Raw genomic sequence first — 21828 nt, forward strand, 5'->3', positions numbered from 1 at the left:
CATTATTTAAAATAAACTTGTTTAGACAAGATCGCGCATCTTAATAATGCTGAGACAAAAGATAAGCCAATTATCAATTGACTTATTATCGTTTGGAATTTTTTTATAATATAAATTTAGGCTAAAATATTTTTTATAACTTTCTAACATTTTAAATTAATTTTGATGATTCAACATAGTACATAATGTCTAACAGGTTTCATTAAAAAATATATTTTATTTTAGAGTTTGATTAAGAAACTCTTTTTATGTAAATTAATTTAATATTTGACGTCATTTTTCGAGAAGATATTTTTTAAATTTGAGATTTTTTAATTACAGTTTATTAAACTAATAAATAAAATAAGTAGCACGTGCTTTTGTAATATTCTAGTTAATATAAATTCTTGGCATAACTGTATTTACATTAATGATTCTAAAACAGTTGAATTTTGTATTATTATCTTTTGATTATTAAAATTAACTAATCTAGAATTTATGGATTCAATAAAAAAAATTATCTAAAATCTATAACTTTTCAAAATAAAACGCCCTTGAATTGATTCGAGGAATGTGAGTATATTGGCGTAACAGTCGCATTACATTACAATCTATTGGGAGCGACTTTTCTTATCTTGTTTCTCTATGGTTCATGCACGAAAAATCAGTCACAAAAGCAAACATCTTTGTACATTTTAATAATAAATTTTGATCTCTTATATCTGTACAATTAACAATAATAATCCAATATGAGAATTATTTGCGCTGCATTAAATTGTAAATATTCCTCGGAAAACGAAGATTCGTCAAATGTCATTTTTGTTAAATTTCCTAACAATGACAGGTAAGTATGTTTACAGTATAGGTTAACGTATGTTATTGTTCATGTAGGATAAACATTATTTCAGTAGTTTTGAAATTGATTTGTCATTATTCTCATATTATCGACGATTATCTATAATAATTATCATGTTACTATTCTGTCAATGTTTATTTCATAATTTAAAAATAATTTTTATAGAGCCAAAGTATGGGCAGAATGTTGCGGTAGATCGGATTTAGCTACAAAATCGAATGCAGAATTACATTTAAATTATTACATTTGCTCCCATCACATTGAAGATCGTTACATAAGCAAAACTGTGCCTATTATTATAGAAGAAGGTACTATTCCTACCTTATTTAGAACCAACTCAAATACTGATAATGAGGATTCAATAAATATATTTGATAAATCACAGCATCTCCAAGAGGTAGATGATAATATGCCTCTAACATATTGCGATATGAATGTTGAGATAGATGAATATCAAGATATCACTATCAGATTTACCAATTTATGCCGAATCTGTGGTGAATCTGCTTTGGATGGGATAGATATTTTTGCAGCCAAGGGTATAGAACTTAAATTAAAAGAAAAAATTAATTTGCTTATGCCTATTTCAATTGGTGTAGAAGACTCGATGCCACACAGATTATGCATTGATTGTTGTAACAAATTAGAAATTGCACATTCACTAGTTGTTTTGTGTTTACGAACTGATATACGAATGAAAAGATTCTTAAATATTGAAAGACAGGTAAGAAAAAATACTAAAAATTCTTAACAATTATTAATATTTTTAGAGTTTTTGCTTATATATGAAAAAAGTTCTTACAATATTCATTAATTTTTTTGTATAATCTATAAATGTGACATTTTGCAGTCAGAGTATAAGAATAAGTACAATGCATTACTTGATGAATGTTCATTAGAGATGGCTCAAGAGATGTGTGCAAATGATACTACGCAACCTTATTCATTTGTTACAAATAAGATAATAAATCCTACAGAAACAAGTTTGAGAGAATTAGGAAATGGTGTGTGTTCTGAAATACAGAATCATAATTTTAAGAGCATTGCAAAAAGCATTATACCATCAGAGCTAAGTACTCTGATTCAAACCTGTACAGAAGTTAACAGCAAAGCTAATGAAACTATCACAGAAGAAATATCACAAATTCAACAAGATAAAAATCAGGATGAAAATCACAGTATTTTATGTCAAACTTTGTGTGATACACAGAAAGTATTTGAGAATCATAAAATATTTTATAATAAGAAAGATGTTCTTAAACATGTAACTATATCTAGAATTGCAGAAAATGGAAAGTATAGGAATGAACAGATTAGCCTTAAACTAAAAAATTCTCAGACATTCAATAAAGGATGTGAAAGCAAGCAAGTTACTGATAAAGCTAAAATATCTGAATCAATTTATTGTGCTGTTTGCAATCAAACATTTAAATGTCAGCAGGATTATGATAAGCATAAATATCTTCATGAAAATCTTGTCATTGAAATGAATAAAAGGTGTGGTCATTGTAAAGAAGTTTATCATAATAAAAGAGACTTGTTAAATCATATTATGGAATCGCATGAGGGGCGATTATTATTTCAGTGTTTTACATGTGATAAGATGTACGAAAAATGGTCGAGCTTGGACATTCATGAAGCTACTCACAGAATAGATAAACCATATCTTTGCGATCTGTGTGGAAAAAGTTTTAAGCATTCTAATAATTTGAGAGGTCATAAAAGAATTCATTTGGATGAATCTATAAAGAAAAGACACATGTGTGAGGTCTGTGGCAATGCATTCAGATCACGGTAATAATTACACAAGAAGTTATTCTTAAAATTATTTCGACTAACTTTACAAACCTAGTTGTTATATAAATTGTATTTTTTATAGATTTCATTTGCGAGAACATATGAATCAACATGATGGCAACAGAGCTTATTCTTGTGAACAGTGTGGGAAAGCCTTCTACAAAAGGATTCAATTACGACAACACAAATTATCACACGGATCTAATAAGCATGTATGTTCGATTTGTGGAGCGACATTTAATCGCAGAGGAAACATGAATATGCACATGAAACGACATGATGTGATTGAAGCATATACATGTAGTGTAAGTGCATTGATATTTTGTAAAAATTCTATGAAATTTATCGATTAATCTTTGTATTAGTATCGGTATTAGCCATATATTCTTATTCAAAAAACTGATTGAAAACAATATGAGAAGAGAAATTGATCGATTTATAGGTCTGTGCCTACAAGTGCAAATCTATGAGCGAATTGAAAATACATAGGAAAAAACATACAGAGGAAGAAATAGTAGATAGCATCAAAAAGAAATGTAATGACAAGGAAATATGGCGGTGTAATGTCTGCAACAAAGTATTCTCAAAGCGCACTCTTTTGATAAATCACGAACGCATACACGAAGACGATAAATCGTACGAATGCGACGAATGCGGTAAGAAATTAGCGAGTAAAAGCTCGTTGCTGTATCATAAGAAATCTATGCATCTGAAAGAGAGACCGCACATGTGTCATTATTGTGGAAATTCATTTGTTTCGAAAGAGACGCGATTAATTCACGAAAGAATACACACCGGAGAACGTCCGTATGTTTGCAAGGTGTGTAATATGCGATATAGATGTTCCAGTAATCTCAGCCAACATATGAAGATCCACACAGGTCTTAAACCGCACAAGTGTCATTATTGTAACAAAGGTTTTACACGTAAAGGTGCGCTACTTGTCCACGAGAGAATCCATACGGGCGTTAAACCATATCCTTGCGAGACTTGTGGTAGAAGTTTTTCGCAAAAGAATGATATGTTGAAGCATGTCAAGACGCATAATGGCAAATTAATACAGTGTAGTCAGTGCAACGAGATCTTTCAACGGAAAAAAGATATGTTAAAACATATCGCAGATACGCATAAACGAGATATTTCGGTAACTTCAAACTATGTCAGTTCGCCGTCACACATTCCTCGAGCCAATACAACTTCTGCCAATACAACTACTTCTTCGGATAGAGAGAAAGAAATTGAATAATTTCAATTTTCTAATATAAAATGATATTTTTAACTGATAGTGTTGGTTTCATCGGCATATGAATTGAAAATGTCAATATCCAAAGGAAAAGAGAATCTAGTCGAAAAAGATATGCTGTGAACCATGCATATTTACATGGATATATTTTTCAATATATTGCAAGTATAACAAAAAATTCTTAACTTTTTTTATCTGGATAGTTTCTATCTAAAAATCGATGACGTAGATATTTTCGAAATTCTTATTCAAAGTCTTTATCAAAGATTGCAATCAAATTATAATATTTCACAATAGCACAATTAAGATAGACATATATACAATTATATAGTTATCTAGATATCATAGATTACATAGTTTATTTTATTTTATAGTTATCTTCTCTATAATTGAGGTAAGAAAAAACATGTATTTATTATATCTAATATATTTTCAGAGATTACCCGAGAAGCCTGCACATCTTTGTTCACGTTTCGAGAAAAAAATAACTACATTTGATAATCTGACTCTGGAATTGTTGCAAAAAATCAATTTACTAATAATAAGTTTCATCGACGTTTTTATCTACAATGTATTTTTCAAGAAAGAATGAAGATTGTCTTATAAATCAATGTTTTGAGTGTACGAGTAATACTTAATCTAGCTGAAACGTGCAGGTATTTAAAAATTCATATAATTCATACATACGTCATTATAACTTTCTTGTATTGTTACACAAATGTCCTATAAAGCAGCGAATATTTAAATTATATGTAAAATTAATTTTCATGCAATTCTCATGATTTTTTGCGACGTATTAATATTAATAATAATAATATAATAATCAATTATTTTGAAGGAGATAAACTTTTTTGATGAGATAATAAGAGCTATCTACGAAAACTGTTAATTGGGAATTTAAAGAAAAAGAAAGGTGCAATAAAAGTCATTGTTATATATAGAATAATACTCTTTATTGTTTTTGATAGTTCTTGTCGTTTTTCATATCGCACGTGCGCTGCAGTTTCTTTTTATTCAACTTTTGTCATTCAATATCCAGTTAAACGATTCTTCATTTTGACTGTCAGTTCTGCTGCTGCTGGCTGTTGCTGCTAATATATTTTGGTAGAACAGTACGCGATACACAACTCCACGATTTTTAGAACAAAAAGAAACGAAAAGAAATGGCGACACGCCCGATCACTCGCGAACACACGTGTGCGCCGTATTATTCGTCGACCGCATATAGGACTAGAGTAATTGCGATTTCCCACATATAACACATTCTCTCATATTTGCCGATTAATCTTTCTCAATTCCTAAATGATCGAGGAGCACACGTGCTTTTTGTGCGCAAGTACAAACGTGGGCCCGATCGAGTCGCACGCGTCTTACTCGTTCGAACAGCGGATGACTGTCGGCGGTGTCATCGCTCAAAACTCCTCACGCGCTCGTTAACAATATTTGTGTAGTTCTTTCTTTCCTCTTTTTTTTTTTTTTTTTTTTTTTTTAAACGCAGTGGCCTCGCAACGCCACGCTCTTCCTTACGTCATGATCGAGTGATCGGTACGTGATCGTCGACGATACACAATTACGCATCTCTCGGAGTAACAATCTCCGCGGGCTCCGTTAAAACGCGCGCACCCGGCGCGCGCGTTGCGAGTGCACGGCGTCAGGATCGAATAAAAAGGCGGACGATGACTCGAAGAGAGTTTTTCATTCATCGAGAGCGCGCGATAATTTTCAGCGAGGTCTCCGATTGCTCGATCGTATTCGCGGATTCATTCGCACGAACTTTCGGCGAAGCCGGCACTAAAGGTCAATCAGCGCTGGAGAGACCGCTCTCGAGCCTTCGTCGAGTCCGACGATGGACAGCTTACATATGAGCTTTCGGAAAATGCTGTGTGAACCGGATGACCTAGAAGTGCCGTGCGTTTGCCTTACGACATCGCCTCGATTCGCGACCGCCTCTTTTTTTTTTTTTTATTCCATATTTGTTTCTTTCTCGTCTCTTTTAAATTAATTAACTCTGTCTTTCTCTGTAACTGTCATCCTTCGCGCTACTATTTACAATGTACAACGTCGTGCATCCTTCCTGCCCTAATTTTTTACGACGGCGAAAGGATCGGCGTGCCCGATCGCTTCCCCATCGACGATTTCTCGTTGTTCCTTTCGTCTGGAATTTTTACTCTTTGTTCGTGATTTTTTTTATAGTAAAGGAACAAGATCGAGGAAGAGACGAAATTGAACGAGTTCATAATGACAACCCGAAACTTGCTACGCGCACGTAAAATTTTGACATCATAGAAAAATATAAATAATAATCGTATATAATTTTGTGCTGTAACATAAGCCCAATGTTGAAATAAGTTACGAATTTAGGTGAGCTGCTTATACCGAGAGAAAAATATCGCGAATACTGTATAACGCTTTTAAATTTTGCGCAGTCTGCGCAAAATGTATTTTTAATCGTATAAGTCTGTAAATGTCAGCAAAAATAGTTTCAGGAAACCTCGAGAGAACAAGAAAGCTCATCAAATCGACAAATATTATCGAATAGTTGTCATGCGCGTAAATAAAAACGAATCTCGTCCGAATATCCGCGACGATGAGGCAGAATCGATCGCGCGAGCCCGTCGCCGTCTTATATTATTTATCAAGATAAATATATACATACATATGTATATATAATAATAATAATAATCTTATACACATATACGCACACGTATACGTGTACATATACACTTTTCTTTATAATATATATAATATATATCTTATTTATATATATATATATTTTCTCAATATTAGACTTATTATATCCTCTTTTCATATTTTTTACTTAAAACGTATCTCGCATTATTTATATTATTTACAAATGCCTCCATCCGTTGTCCCAATAGAAAAGAAAGGAAAAATAATAATTAAAAAAGACACGATAATCGTGTTAGAGTGTGTCGCACACCGTATGCACGTCGACGTGCCGAAGACTCGCGCGCGACCTTGCCGTCGGGTTTTAACAGCCGTAACTTTCTCTTTCGGCGGTTTTTAGGCACTTCACGAAACGCGCGTGTCCGATGGCGAGCTACGCGTCCGCGTGATCGCGAAGAGCTTCAACGTATCGATGCCGGCAGCGCTCATTCGTGTTTACCCTTGTCAAAGAAGCCAAGCTTCTCGCGGATACTTGACAGTTGCTTTATGTGTCTTTCAAACTTTTGTGATATCTGAGAAGGGACTCGTAGACATACAGGCGGATTTAGACTTCCTCTAAGGAAGAATCATAACTTCTTATATGCTATTACAGATAGAATAATCATAGGCTAACTGAGATATAATACCGATAAATGCATTGTTTCTTTTATATTAAGACTTTTTCTACATATCGAAATTTCACTATTTTAATCTTTAACTCTTTTTTTTAAACCCGCCTATAGTCATAGATTATCTTCATGTAGACTATTGTCGATCGCGCTATGTCAACCAAGACAATGGCTGCAGTAACAGTTCGGACAGCAATCGAATCTGATTCAGTGAACCTACATATGTAGCGATCGATTGCGATTGCTACCCAATTGTTTACGTATAGATCCACGATTGACACATGATCGCGAAACGCTGCTAGCACGAGACGCATCGATCTTCGTAACCCCTTCGGTACAACAGAATTTCTTTTTAGACGAGAATACACATTTTTCGAGATCCTTGCACTTCTCTGTGTCCAGATAATACAAAGAAAAATATACATAAATTACTTTTTTAACATATATAAAATCACTGTACCCAATCGAAGCGGAGAAGGGGTTCATTTACAGAAATGTACGCAATTTCAAACACGCGCAATTGTACGACGCGGTGCTAATCGCTTCCAATAGCTTTACTTGATATCAACAACATCGTGGAAGAACAACGCGGCTGCTCCACCGAAAAACGTAGTGTGCAAGATATTTATGAATATTTTCGCGAATATCAAATCACAATATCTGTTAAATCATCATTTTATCGCGCTTCATCTCGCTAAGTATGTGCAATAATGAAAAATACCAATTTACTTAGTATTAATTATTACAATTATTATAATCATTCAATTTTAATTAAATTATAAGAGAGTAATGTTTTATATATATATATATATATATATATATTATAGTTAAATTATATATATAATTATGAATGATTATAAAATATGAAGATATAAAAATATATATAGATAATTTAAAGATCTTGAGAGAAAGATGTTGCATCATTTTGTTTTTCTACGGAGCAGTCAAACGCACATCGCACGCGCGAATCCCTCCTTCAGTGTACAATAAATCGGAGGGTGAATCGAATAGAAATATGAAAAAAAAAAAACTCGTTGATTTGCTTCCGCTCGTTTCCGAGCGTCGCTTAATCTTTCTTCTAATCTTTTTGTGAAATTTTCTAGTTTGAAGTAATTTATAATTATATATATTCTTAATTTCAGGGATAAACTTTACAAAAATTTCAAATGTACACATTCTATCTAATTTATTTCGCAAAAGTTAAATTACTATCTATTCGGCGAATTCAAATTCTGTGCAGTAAGAGATGATGACAGCTTCTTAGCTGATACCTTACTATAAACCAACTCTCTCGGTCGGAAAGGAGCTGCCGTTTTCGCCTAATCACTGCTCTTTCCCTGAGAGACTCGAGTCTTTGCATTTGTTCGGTCTACGGATCTCCTGCGATTCACCCACCGTTATTATGATAGGTGTTCGACACCCAACGAGCATACAATGTATATATAACGCACATACATAAAGATCTCGTGTGTGACACTCTCGCGCGATCAGATGCATCAGTTTGTACGTACGCTTTTTCCTTTATCTAAATTCTCTCCGCGCTTATTAAAAGTAATATTGCTCGTCGTATTCGAAGAAATCGCGCGGAGAGAAAGAGGGGAGCATTATCATTAGGAGAGGATTAGAGGGGAAGAGAGGGTGTGACAGAAGATGTGTGCCGATCGTAATGCGCTATAGTACAAAGTAGAAAATGGAACTCGAGGAAGGATTGAGGATAGCGGTTTACAAGGTGAGATGAAGGGTTTCTTCTTTCTCGACGATTCGCGCGTTTATACTTAAGAGCTTAGCATAGTAAGTAACGCATATATAATATATATATATATATATATATATAATATATACAACAAGTATCTATAGGATATCTCGTGTATGTCTCTATGTATATATGTGTTGTGTCGTGCGTGTTGTGTATGTGTGTATGTGTGTGTGCGTGTGTGTGCTGCGTATATGTCCCGCGTGTCATTGTAAGAGAGAGAACATCATATATAATTACAATTTAAATCAACTCTATCGTGATAGTTACATTATTCCTTTTTACACACATTCACTCCTTTTACACTCTTTATGTCCTTATGAGCCTTTCTCGCACACTCTCATTCATCCACTCGTTTAAGTAATCAGTCGAGTCGATAAGTTATTATATTCTCTTCGTAACGTTAGACTTTCTTAAATCGTTTAGCTTTTAAGTATAGCTGCTCTCTTGAATGAATTCGTGGACGTTGAGGGCGAGATCGCGTACGGATCCACGCGAGAAGATGCGTTCGGGGTCGAGGGTGGACTTTAAATCGACCTTAACTCTCGAGCGTTCGTCTTCTTCACGCGCGCGCGCACGCCGGCCACTCTCTAATTTATATTTAATATGTGTACATATGATACATTTATGGGAGATCAGTGACGCGCAGTGGCCACCGTGCGACGATCCGAAGGGGAGAACGTTATCCCGATCTCTAAAATGCAGGTACATTTGTCGACGTCGTACGTCGAGACACAAGATATTCACACGAAGGCGTCGGCGTCTCACGTTAATCTCCTTGGGATGCATCGTCTATTTCATATATAACACATGCATACACAAACGCATGACGCGGGTCCTGCTTCGTCCCACTCACGACCGCAAATACTCCAATTTTTTTTCAGAATAATTCCTTTCCTGACATTGAAGGAATAAATAATTCATATTTCTAAAAAGTATTTTTTTTTTTTTTTAATATTGTAACTCATTATCACTGCGATGAATTTTTCATTAAGAATATTGTGTATATATATATATATATTTTTTTTTTGTATCTTTAATAAAAATTATAAGTTTTTTTCATTTTTTATATCTTATCTTTCTCCTTCTATTGGTCTTTCCCCTACTTATTTTTTCGACTTAGTTATAAACGGGAAATGTAGAGACATGGTCATTCTGATAAAATAGTTAATGTGGAGTTCACATTTAAAACGGTGGTTGAGTCATACTGACCCACGTCATACATTTTAGGGCTAACCCGTTGCGTTGGAGCTTAATGGACTTTGAAAACCTAATGGACTACTTTGCATGCTTAATTTTCACATTTCGACTTACAATTAGACTTTGTGAATTGAGTCAATCATGACATATATGTCTTTACTATAGTTTGGTGTAAGAAAAAAATTTTCTAGATAAATATTACTATTTGCTGAAAGAATAATCATCAGTTGTAAATCGTTAATTAGAGTGAGTGTTGGCATCAAGAAACATATGTCGCTTTGAAATTGAAACAATATATATTAGAATTATTTGTACTTTCAGATATATATATATATATATGTATGTATGCATCTCTTAAAATGTTATATAAAATCAAGATAGACAAATATTATTCGTTAAGATGATATTTCGTATATAATCGCTGTATGAAAATAATTTTTGTTCTTGATGACGTCAATGCTTCTGATGATAACACTCACTAGTATTAAAAACACGCATTCTATTGCACAGCCCAAACACATTTCGTAGTTCCAACGCAATTGTTTTAAACCCTTTTTTTCACTATCCTCATTCTCACCACGCGTAAATAATCGAGACTAAGTCGCATTAGCCTATCTACCTATCTATCTACCTTGAATCAACAATTTACTTTTTTTGACAAAGATACTCAACAGATACTCTTTGACGATCTTCAGAAGAAATATTCGAACAATTTGGGCGATGGTGCGACCAATTTCTCGATCGAGACGCCGACGTCTCTGACTTACATCGTATCACGCTTACGACGGTAGGACGCGTCACGACGACCCCGAGCGACGGAGCAATCCGTGCGAATTCGATACGCGTTCGGCTTAAGGTATGTATGTCTGTATGCGTGTTTGTCTGTCCTAGAGAAAAGAAGCACCAAGCTACAGCCGCCCTGTAGCACCGTACGACTTGTGTGTGCACTTGCACTCGCGCGTGTCTTTTCGTGTGTCGTGCGTATAATATAGGCCACGGCGGTCGTATATATACTACGTGTGTGAATGTGTATATGGTTGCATACTGGGTACGCGCGGATGGTGTATCATTGACGTTATCATTGATTGATCACATTCGTCTCAGAGTCACAGACTCTGATGTTGAACGTCATTTCACGAAAAAAGATCCCTCGGACGGCCTCCCCCAGCAATTTCAGAATATAATTTTATGAAGACAGAGAGAGAGAGAGAGAGAGAGAGAGAGAGAGAGAGAGAGAGAGAGAGAGAGAAAGAGAGAGCGCAGAAGAGGAAGCAGAAATTCTCCGAGCCGAGAGACTTCGATCACAATGTTCTCGTAGTTTTTCGGCCTGGAAGAGAAAGCTTCTTCATTGTCAACGTGTTGCCAAAAAATCGTCTTCCCTCCCTCCCTCCCTCCCTCCCTCTCTCTCTCTCTCTCTCTCTCTCTCTCTCACACACTCTCTCTTTGTTTCTCTCCCTTTTCCGTTTTCTCGGATCTTTCCGCACATATGTCTTAATCGCTTTTCCGACAACTCACACGTGAATTTTCAAACTTACAGATGCAACTATGGAAACGCAAGTTTCAATCTTCCAATAGGCGTGCCTTATCAGGCGCCGAATGAATCACACGTTTATTGAAGAATTAACAATTACCGATGGTTTTCTCAAATCTTACAACGGCTTATTTTGAGATAAGTATTAATCGCGTTTGCACCTGGCTTGGAAATTCCACGGTGGAGAAAATGATACATGCGGTAACCCGATACGAAAAACTGTCTGAATTTCTGCCGGGACATCGGATTATCCGACGCGAATAGCAGCACCTGTCGGTTCACGGACAGTGAACATTCTTCTCCAATCCCTCTCCCTCGCCCCTTTTCTTTCTCTCCCCGTTTTTAAACTCTCAGAGCGCTCTGTTGTCTTGTCTGCACCTGCGAATGTGTCGCGTGTCATGACGCGTCCGTCCCTCGGGGAGAAGATACTTATTATGGGAGACACGTTAATTAGCGATAGTGTAATAATAGTATAATAATAGTAATAGTATTTAGTAATAGAGTAGTAATAGTAGTACTAGAAGTAGAGTAGTAGGGGTAATCGTAACAATAATGGTAAATAGTCACGGGAGGATAGTAGTAAAAGTGGTAGCAATAGAGCCCACGGTGGTAGCAGTCATAATAGCGGTGGTAAAAGGAGCGGAGGAAGAACGAAAGTGTCGCACGAGGTTATTCTGTATAGTATTCGTCTGTCCGTATGTACGTGTATGTGTGTAATTGACGCGACAATAAATTAACGTGAACAGAGAAGAAAGCGGCTCCTCGAGAGTCGCCGGCCAGACGTCGAACGCTCCAGAGAGAGGGTGAGCCGTATTCATCGCCGCCTCTCGCCCGCGCGCCTTCCAGGGACTTTTTCGCAGAATTTTTGCATGCTGGCCGTCGTTGTAGATCTATTTGCCCTGCGGCGTCAGCGGATAAAAATCGATGAGGTGACTCAACGATGTCAAGGTCGAGGGCTATGATCCCACGCACATCAACGACTCGTGCGTACTACTGCTGCTACCGACGTTGTTGACGCTGGTGCTACCGACGACGTTGCTATTGCCGCAGCTGCTGCCACAACTGCTCCCCGAGGACATTAGATGCTGCTGCTGCTGCTGCTGCTGCTGCTGCTGCTGTTGTTGTTGTTGATGGTGATGATGCTGATGATGGTGATGGTGGTGATGATGATGGTGATGATGATGTTGTTCCTGGGTCGTTGTACTTCTCAGGCTATCATCCGCCGAGAGGGGCGTCAATTTCCACCCGGGCATAAAGTCCAGGTCGAGATCGGGCCCTATGTCCACGTCCAGTAGTTCGTTGTTGTTGAGCGGGTCGAGCGGCGACTGGCTCGACAAGGATAGTACGCTGCCCCAGTTAATCGATCGACTGTCGTCGCTGTCGCCGATGCCAGAATCGACGTCGGTCTCGCCCGACGACGTCGGTGGTACGGGGAAAGGCGTTAACCTGCCCTGCTCAGGCGGTTGCAATTGAGCTATCGGTGCCGGTACGACCGGCTCCATGGGCGGTGGACTCCTGTCCCTCTCCATCTCACGTTCCAGGTGTCTCAAAGTGTTGCAGATCAATACCGACCTGTGGAGGCTTGGATCCGGGAACTGGCGGTACCTGGCGAGTTTGCACATGGAGATGTTCAGCACGGCGAGTCGCCGCTGCCGGTAACAGGCTCGGCCGCGCCGACACCAACTCGACTTGGAACCTTCGCAACATCGCTCGTTTGCTCGATAACTCGAACCGAGTTCCAAGTAACTTTTGCCGTTTTCCTCGCGACGTATCGTCGGCGGTTCGTAATGATGAAGCGCGCCCCATTGCGGCTGAGATCTCGATAATTGATTATAACCGTTGTTGCCGATTGGACTGACGGCGTTGCGCTGGTGATGATAGTAATGTTGATGATGTAATTGCGTCACCGTGGACGAGGCCGATGTCGAAGGTGACGCTGACGCTGATTGTTGCTGCTGCTGCTGCTGCTGCTGCGATTGTTGTTGTTGCTGCGCCTGCTGTGTTGATTGGGAAGATGAATGGTGCTGTTGAGATGAGTGTTGTTGCGATTGTTGCTGCTGTTGTTGTTGCGACTGCGAGGAACCCGTTGCCGCGGGCTGACACGGGTTCGTTGCCTGTAGGCAGGGTGAGCTCACCTCCATCTCGTAATATGACGTCGACGTCTGGTTCAAGGGCGGTCCATAACTGTCATCCATCGCCCACCAGCTACCGTCCACGCGTCCGAGCTTCGACGGACTCTCGCCCAAGTCCATATGGAATTCCATGCAGCCAACACCACCCTCCAATTTGCGTTTTCCTGCCGTCGCCTGCAGACCCATCATTGCACAACTCTGAAAGCACGCATAAATCGCTACCATTAGCTCTACGTACTTTCTCGTATTCACATTTCTAATTCTATTTATAAAAAAAAGATATTTAAGTTACAATTTTATCATATCATATATTTCGTCGCTAACGACTAAGATATAAGGGACAGCATTATTTTGCATATTCGTCGGCGTTAATGCAATAAAATCGAATGGGCACGCTCAGCTTCGCGCGCTGCATGAAGGCGAGAGAGTAGGCAAGAGAGGACGTGACTCAGACGCTCGGCACTCTGACGAAGCGATGGAGAAATGACGTCACGCGACTCCCTAGCCCTGAAGAAATCATCAGCGGAACGCGAACGATCGCTGCTAGCGAGCCGGTTCGACTTCCAATAATATATCTTATAAACATTACCGTTCACTGCTATTCGTGATAAAAGAATTTATATATTGGAGACTCGATAGATATAAAATATAATAAAACTTCATTTCCTTGTTCTTTTAACTTAATTACAAAGTATTTCGTTAACAAACATATTTGTAAAATTATATCTATATATTTGTTACATGCAGCCATCCAGTGTGATTCACCAAGAAACGATAATTGTTGTCGTTAAAAATTGTCGGGAGCTTTGAATTTTGAAAGTTATAAGCATTTCTCTTGCGGATTAAAGAATGTAAATAGCGTATGCGTATGTGATACGAACGGCGGATTATAAATATTCTTTCAAGTCTCATCGTCGATCGCGTAAGGGCGGGTCGAACTCGCGTGCGTATCTCGCGACCCTACGAAAGCAGTACCCACGCAGCCGTGGATGATTTACGCGCGGACGAGGTCGCGCGAGTGAAAGTAAGTAAATAATCATTCCTCCCTCCAGCCCTTGCTCACCTCGAGAGACAGAGAGACACGTTTCTCCGCTGGCGCGAGCGAGAACGCGCTCTCGCGAGCGTGAGAAAGAGAGGCCGAAGTAGGGGGAGTTAGAAGGGCGAGAGGACAGAGGTGGGAAGAGAGGAGGAGAGAAGAGAGAGAGCAAGCAATGTATCGCTACGGTTGTGCTCAGAGATGCCGTGAGATGTCACCGGCGATATGTTCGTCGGCTGGCCGAGTCCACGTGGCCTCCACATGACGTTTGATTTCACGGGAAAAAGACAGGAGGGAGAGGGGCTGGCAGGGTAGGACTTTACTCCGGATGAGACCGACGAAAAAGTGACAGCGTCAACGTCGCAAGGTCGACTGAAAGGGTAACGACGGAGGCTTTGCCTCCTGGCAACACGTGGACACGTGAAATTCAAAACGAAGGCAGAGGACGCGACCCCAGAATCCCTTTCATAATTGCGCGATTAATCCCGTTACCAAAGTCGATTATCGTCTCTTTGACTTAACGTCGCTAGACTCGATTATAGAGAGAATTGCCACTTATAAAACTTGGATAATTTGCGAAACTTTCGCAAATTTGCGTTAGAAATAATCGCGGATGCTATATTCTCCTATTCCGAATGTTTCAAACTCACAACTTATTAAATTTCAAGTCCCGCAGCAAGTTAAAGAAAAAAAAAAAAGTATCGTTTTTTAAAATAATATGTGACTTTAAAAATTGACAACTGCTAAATGATATTATTCTACAAAGTGTTTTGATAGATTGAAATCTTTCAGCTTAAAACGCTTTTGCGTTCTTTCGTTCGGAAAAGTTAGAAACCAATGTCATCTCACATACCAAAGTTGATAAAAGCGGCTATGTCGTTTCGTTAAACGGTCAGCAAAGTATTAAGTTCCGTCAATTTTTCCTATAGATTCGTTCGCTGACGAGGTGTACGATGAAGACAAATCGCGCTAGCGTTTTGTACGGAATGTTTCAAGACGATAATAGGATTCGCTCGGCGAACAGACGTCATCGTCACCGTATTTCCATCGAACTCGGCTTCCGCGCGTCACTACCATGCCGCAACAAGCAATGCTGATAGCACATATAGCTCTACTGTCATAGCATAGTAGTCACGATGGCGACTGAATCTATCGTGAGTAAAGACAGACGTGTAGAACCCACGAGACACGCGTGATATGTTCCTACTGTTGCTGCGCTCTGTCTTCGGTCTATTCGAGCTATTTTATAATTTCATTATATTCCGACAGATTATCCGAAAGAAAAATTCTAAATTTAACAAACTCAAGAGATAATTAAATAATAAATTACAATTTTTTTAAAATTATATTAAATTAATTATATTATGCCAAATATTTTGTTCCGTATGTATAAACTTCTTGTAATTGAACTGAATATATAATTTTATATATCTGACTGGACCGAAGGTAATCCAGTTTATGACTGATCGATCAAATATGATGAATTGGATAGTCTCAAGCATTCCTACTTACGACGTGATAGCTACGTCCCTGGTCTGAGTCGAGTATCTCTAGCGGCAACAGCTTGTGCTCTTGCGGCCGCGTATATCCGCCGCGGCCGGCCGTAGCGGCCTACTTGGAATATGACTCGCTCTCGCGGAGATTCTCCTTCCAACGCGACGTGGTCAACCGGTCAGCTTGGAGCTCTGAGGAACGTTCGTAGAATCATCGTAGAGGAAAAACAACGCTCGGATCTCATCTCGCCTTCTAGCGTCGAGAAAACGAAACGCTTTTTCCCCCAAGCAACTTTTTAAACTAAAGTGATATCTGTTATTTCGCGCGAGGCTTTGAGTAACAACAATTTACGTTCTTTACGCGAAATTAATAATTTAAGATAAATAAAATTAAATCCAATCATTGAGAAATCGTGTTCTAAAACGTGCGCTACTTTAAATCTAGGATACAAAATGACATACAAGTCGCTGGATATAATTCACTTATCATTAAGCGATATATAATTCTAAAGATATCTGACATTTTTTTATTTTACTCCATATTTATCATCGGTAAAGTATTGCGCGAATAATACGAAATCTCAGTTATCGCGTTCCAAATTATATAATTCGTGAGTTTTAGATTGTAGGAAAGAATCCACGAAATCTGTCTACGCGATGAATCTTTGTACACTTCATTGTACATATCATTCCATGTATTGCGAAAGTAGCAAGATAAGCTCGTGAAATCAAGGATATATGTATAACGTAACAACATGAGTTAATAATTTCGTCGAAACTTTGTTATTATTGTCTCTCGACTCGCAAGGTTTCGTACTTGGGAATATACTTGAAAATTTCGGCGGAACTCGACGAACGGGCGGGCAGTTACGGATGCGGTCGTAATCTCAGCGTCTCCTCCTCTTACGTGCGATATTTGCGAAGCGTGACCGGGCACTTGTTGAATCGACAACGGGAACGGGAACAAGAGGAACACCAGGGGCGACGGAGAAAGGAGGCGAGAGAGACCGGGACAAAGCGTAGAGGATAGTGCGGGAGAAAGGGGCAGGAGATGGATGGACGGTGAAAGGTAAGGTGGTTAGGGAAAGGAGGAAGTGCAGAGAGAGAGAGAGAGGGAGGGAGGGAGGGAGGGAAGAAGGGATGAAGAGGTACAAAATACGAGATGAGAGAGAGAGAGAGAGAGAGAGAGAGAGAGAGAGAGAGAGAGAGAGAGAGAGCGAGAGATAAGAGAGGGTGACCGGTGTGAAAGAGGGTCAGAGGTGGCTGGGGAGGACGAGGGTGAGACGACACACAGATGGGACAATAAGGGAGAGGGAGGGTCGAGAGGAGAAAATACACTGGAAAGGATTAGTTGTACGTGGCGATAATATGCGGTTCTTAACTGGCCGTAAATCAGAGTTGAGAGACGCCACGCCCCGGCGTTCCTTTTCCACTTGTGAAATCCTCATAAGTTGCATCTCGTTTGTAGATCTTGCGAATCTCGCGTCCATCGATAGATATTAAGGGATGCCCTGAGATTGCCGTGAAATCGTGGTTTTAAATGGTTATTAAAAGATGATAACAAATTATTTTGCACGCCCATGTACATTTATTTTTGAGTTTTTTACGTGTAAATCGTATATTATGTAATCGGTCGTCATTTATTTGATTAATAAAGAGAACATTTTTAAAACGTGCATGCACATATTCTTTGATTGTTGTACGAGACTGAATAATCTAAAAAAACATTTTCCGACGTGCCAAATAGTTTCCAAGATATTCGCGCATTACAGCTTTCACAAAGTTGGACTGCATAAGTCACTTCGATATCGTATTTAAATATAAAGGAAGTCATAGATTCCACGACGCGTGGCAACTTTGACGGCGAGTGATAAAACGGATTCGCCACGAGCGAGCAACAGGCGTCAAGCGAGCGAGGGAAGAATAACGAAAACATAGGGAACATAAAACCCGGAGAAGTTTTATCGCGGTTCGAACCGGAGACGAATACGAGGTAACCCGGTGCGCCGCGAGACTTGGATAACCGTATAAATCGTCGGAAAGTAAAAAAAATATCGCACTAAGAGCATTTATCTCATCGCGATTCGATACAAATCAATGATCAATGAATACGAATGACACGTTAGAAGTAGAGGAGCCTCGCGACGTATCCGACTACAACCGGATGACAAGATAAGTGAGTTTACACGAGCGGTAAAGTACTTGTAAATAATTGAACAACTGAGAGATATGCGAAACGCGAGATCGAAATCAGTACAATTCTAGAGAGTCCAATTTTTTTCAAGTACAAATTAGTGTTCGATATTTTCGCGTATAATAAAATATTTAAATCATTATTTATAATTCAAGTATGTAAACGATAAAAAATAATAAAATAATAGTTTAGATAAATTTTATGCATAGACTGTCATTAGACGCGTAGATACTCAATAACGGGAGCGCTTTTCATTAACGAGCAAGAAATCGCAATAGTGGCGACGGATAAAGCCGGATAAAATCAATGATTTCGCAAGAAATAAGACTCAAGGCAAATATAATATAAAGCAACAAAATACAATATAATAAAACGAAATAAACGCAAATAACTACGCGCATTACAAAAATTTGAGAATACATATATGCATGTGTATATAAATTATATGTATATATGCACACGCATATACACATATACGTTCCACGCGCATCCGTCCGTCGTCGAGCTGAAAGGAGCGTTTTTGTGCTTCGAGCATGTAACTGCTCGAGCAGTGGCGCAAGATAGTAACGGCCCGCGCGACTAGTAAAATCCCAAGTGGAGAAGGTTCGCGGTGGATCCGGCTCTGCCAGGCGATGAGGTAATGTTTGCCTCGGCCGGCCGCGTCGAGTCGAGTCGAGTCGAGTCGAGTCGAGTCGAAGCTATCTAGCAACCTCGCGCGACAGGGCCGACGCTAGAAATCATTGCGCCTAGACTTGCCATTTCGCGATCGTTAATAAACGTTAATAAAGATTCAATCCTCTGTCGCTACTAAAGACAAACAGCAATCATCCACGATTGCGCGTTATCTGTCAAGAGGAACGACTATTATCCATTGCTCGCATAGCGGCAGAGTTTATCTCTCGGCTAAACGATCGAGTGTCTCTTAGACATTAAATATATATGTATATATCATTATAAAGAGTATGCCCCCTGAATCTTATCGGAAATTACATTGAATCTTGGATAATCTGTTTCGCGCGTGCATATTATATATACAATATATACATATATGTGTGTTACTATATGTAATATAAGTTATAATATGTTAAAGGCTTTATGATGACTATGTTTGAATGTGATATATTTAGAAGAATGCAGATAAAGTCGCTTAAATCTTTGATCAATTGTTCAAATAATATTTAATTTGAATGATGTTTAAAACGCTTGAATTAAAGCTCGGTCAATCGGCCATTTCCATTCAACTCGAACCGCCGCGCGCGTTGCTTTCATATACATATAATGCTGATGTACTGTGTGTCTACATATATTTAGCATAACTAAATATATACCACAAAATATGTAAGATCTGATAATTTTAACAATATAACAATATAAAAATAAAATATTATTATGTATATATAAATTACGAGAAAAAAAAAAATCTTTTTTTTAAAATAATGTAATTAAACATAAGCCTAAACTTTCCTCTGTTTTTTTTCTTTCCTTCCAACATATCTGTGTATACATAATTTTGTATAACATAATATTTGAATGAGAGAACAGAGATTGAATCTTAATGTTGGCCTTATATATTTATATTTCTAAATCCACTGTCTTCTGCCGGCCCTGTTCGCTTCGCGAACGCTCTTCGAAGGCTGAGTCGACCGAGAGACCAGTCGTCGGGTAGATAAAAGTAGTCAGTGTATGGTGTTGGTACGGATACGTGTATGTGTGTATGCATATGTGCGTTCACACGCGTTCACCGTTGATATCGGCGGTGACACGCGCACACGCGATGGAAGAGTACGGCAGTGTATGTATATTATATATATATATATATATATATATATATATATATATATATATAAAAAATACATGTATATGAGTATAACGCGCAAGTATGTGTGTATGCGCGCGCGAGAGTTGAATTTTCTGCGCCGCGCGCACATACACACACACGACGTCAAAGCAACGTTGGCGCGCCACGGTGGTCATGACAGCATGACGTCAACCGGCCGTGTGTTATTTTCGAAAGGGGACTCGACGGTGGCGGCACCGAGAGGAGAAATTGCGAAGCGACACAAACAGCCGGAGCACGTTGCTATCGGACTGAGGAACAACGAGGCAAGCTCCGGGCGATGCGAGCGAGCGAGCGAGCGAGCGAGCGAATGAGCGAGCGAATGAGCGAGCGAAATATGTCGAAAGGACTCGCTCGGTTGCGTCTTGCGTCTTGCGTCTTGTGGATGGAAAGTATTTTTGTTAAGACACACGCGCAAATAGCCACGAGAGCGAATTTTCCAAAATTTCGCTTTACGTATAAATAAATAATGACTTTACTTTTTTAGGCATGCATCTACTCACTTCTCAAAAATTAGAATTATAAAACATATCAAAGATATATATTTCTCCCTCCTCGAGAAATAATGTTGGCTTACTTTCTTCCCACCTTATCGTCTATCTTTTCCGATGTGATACTTTACATTGTCACTATCGTTTCTATGATTTATTTTGCGATCTTTTTTTTAGATTTGTGTAACACAAAATTTAAATCTACTTTCTACTATCTAAAGTTAGAAAATCGATAAAAATATAAAATTAATAAAAATACAAATACTTGCACTATATGTATACGTTCTATTTTGATTAAATATATATAATGTTAAATAAGAATTTATTTTATAGTAATAAATATTAAAATAATATTTCTCTCTCTCTCTCTCTCACACACACACACAATGTGTGTTCAGAAAGACAGATCTGACGCACATATCTCTCCCTTTCTCCTGCTTTCTCAGTCCTATGCCTTGACGTGGAAGCTCATTCGTATACTGACGTTTCCCTTTCGTCACAACTATCACGTGCGCGCGACTGGATCGAACGTCCCGATTTGACAAATGTCCTCGGGGACGCGACCGGAGGTGGGTCCTCGGATTTTACGTGAACCGCGGCCAAGGTCGAAACACTATCGTTCTAACAGATCGTCACGTTAGCGGCGCAAATTTAATCTATATAGTATATATTTCCAAACTCATATTAATATATAAAATATAAAACATCAAAAAAATCTTTGCTTATATCAAAATATATCGCTGATGTATTCTCGTAGTTACGTCCGAGACGATTCCTGGCGTTCGAAGAAACCCCGTTGTCGAAATTCGCCGCTATTCTGGAAGCTGACCCAACGACGACGAGTTTAGCGGAGTAAAGTCCACGGCAGATTAGCCACGCGCTATCGCAACGAGCGCGTGTGGATAAGATTGTACTGCGCCGCGCCGGTCGACCGGCTTCAGGCTTCAAGGACTCCGCTTTGTTCAAGGCGGTTAAGACGTTAAAACGAAA

The 21828-nt window shown here is 38.8% G+C and overlaps 2 protein-coding genes across 12 annotated transcripts in view; one reads left to right on the forward strand and one right to left on the reverse strand.

Moving 5' to 3' along the window:
- The first annotated feature begins 207 nt into the window (after positions 1 to 207).
- Positions 208 to 10615, forward strand: LOC140664630 (uncharacterized). 3 transcript variants are annotated; one of them, XM_072889888.1, is made up of 7 exons: positions 208 to 823; positions 1001 to 1559; positions 1686 to 2629; positions 2715 to 2937; positions 3075 to 4036; positions 4312 to 4531; positions 4714 to 10615. In XM_072889888.1, the coding sequence occupies exons 1-5, from the start codon at positions 729 to 731 to the stop codon at positions 3876 to 3878; spliced, it is 2625 nt and encodes an 874-aa protein (XP_072745989.1). In that variant the 5' UTR covers positions 208 to 728; the 3' UTR covers positions 3879 to 4036; positions 4312 to 4531; positions 4714 to 10615. The 3 variants fall into 3 exon arrangements, with proteins under 3 accessions (XP_072745989.1, XP_072745988.1, XP_072745990.1); XM_072889887.1 differs by lacking the exon at positions 4714 to 10615 and having other exon boundaries at positions 3075 to 4040; positions 4312 to 4707; XM_072889889.1 differs by lacking the exons at positions 208 to 823; positions 4714 to 10615 and having other exon boundaries at positions 1030 to 1143; positions 1221 to 1559; positions 4312 to 4707.
- Tara (SERTA domain-containing protein 2 taranis) overlaps positions 8282 to 21828 on the reverse strand; it is an 83885-nt gene continuing 70338 nt past the window's right edge. For 8 of the 9 annotated variants that reach the window (XM_072889923.1, XM_072889922.1, XM_072889918.1 and 5 more), the window contains one exon: positions 8282 to 13985. In XM_072889923.1, the coding sequence (XP_072746024.1) occupies positions 12612 to 13985 (1374 nt within the window). In that variant the 3' untranslated portion in view covers positions 8282 to 12611. Of the gene's footprint in view, positions 13986 to 16335; positions 17433 to 21828 lie in introns of those variants that run through there. The other variant, XM_072889924.1, reaches the window with a different exon arrangement.

The sequence above is a fragment of the Anoplolepis gracilipes genome, chromosome 4 (assembly GCF_047496725.1).
Source record: "Anoplolepis gracilipes chromosome 4, ASM4749672v1, whole genome shotgun sequence".
Classification (NCBI taxonomy): Eukaryota; Metazoa; Arthropoda; class Insecta; order Hymenoptera; family Formicidae; genus Anoplolepis; species Anoplolepis gracilipes.

Bases quoted from the DNA above. Each gene is read 5' to 3' on its own strand.
- LOC140664630 (XM_072889888.1), top strand. From the start codon at position 729: ATGAGAATTATTTGCGCTGCATTAAATTGTAAATATTCCTCGGAAAAC. The intron at 824-1,000 runs GTAAGTATGTTT...TAATTTTTATAG, and splicing joins AAATTTCCTAACAATGACAG to AGCCAAAGTATGGGCAGAAT. The intron at 2,938-3,074 runs GTAAGTGCATTG...ATCGATTTATAG, and splicing joins TTGAAGCATATACATGTAGT to GTCTGTGCCTACAAGTGCAA.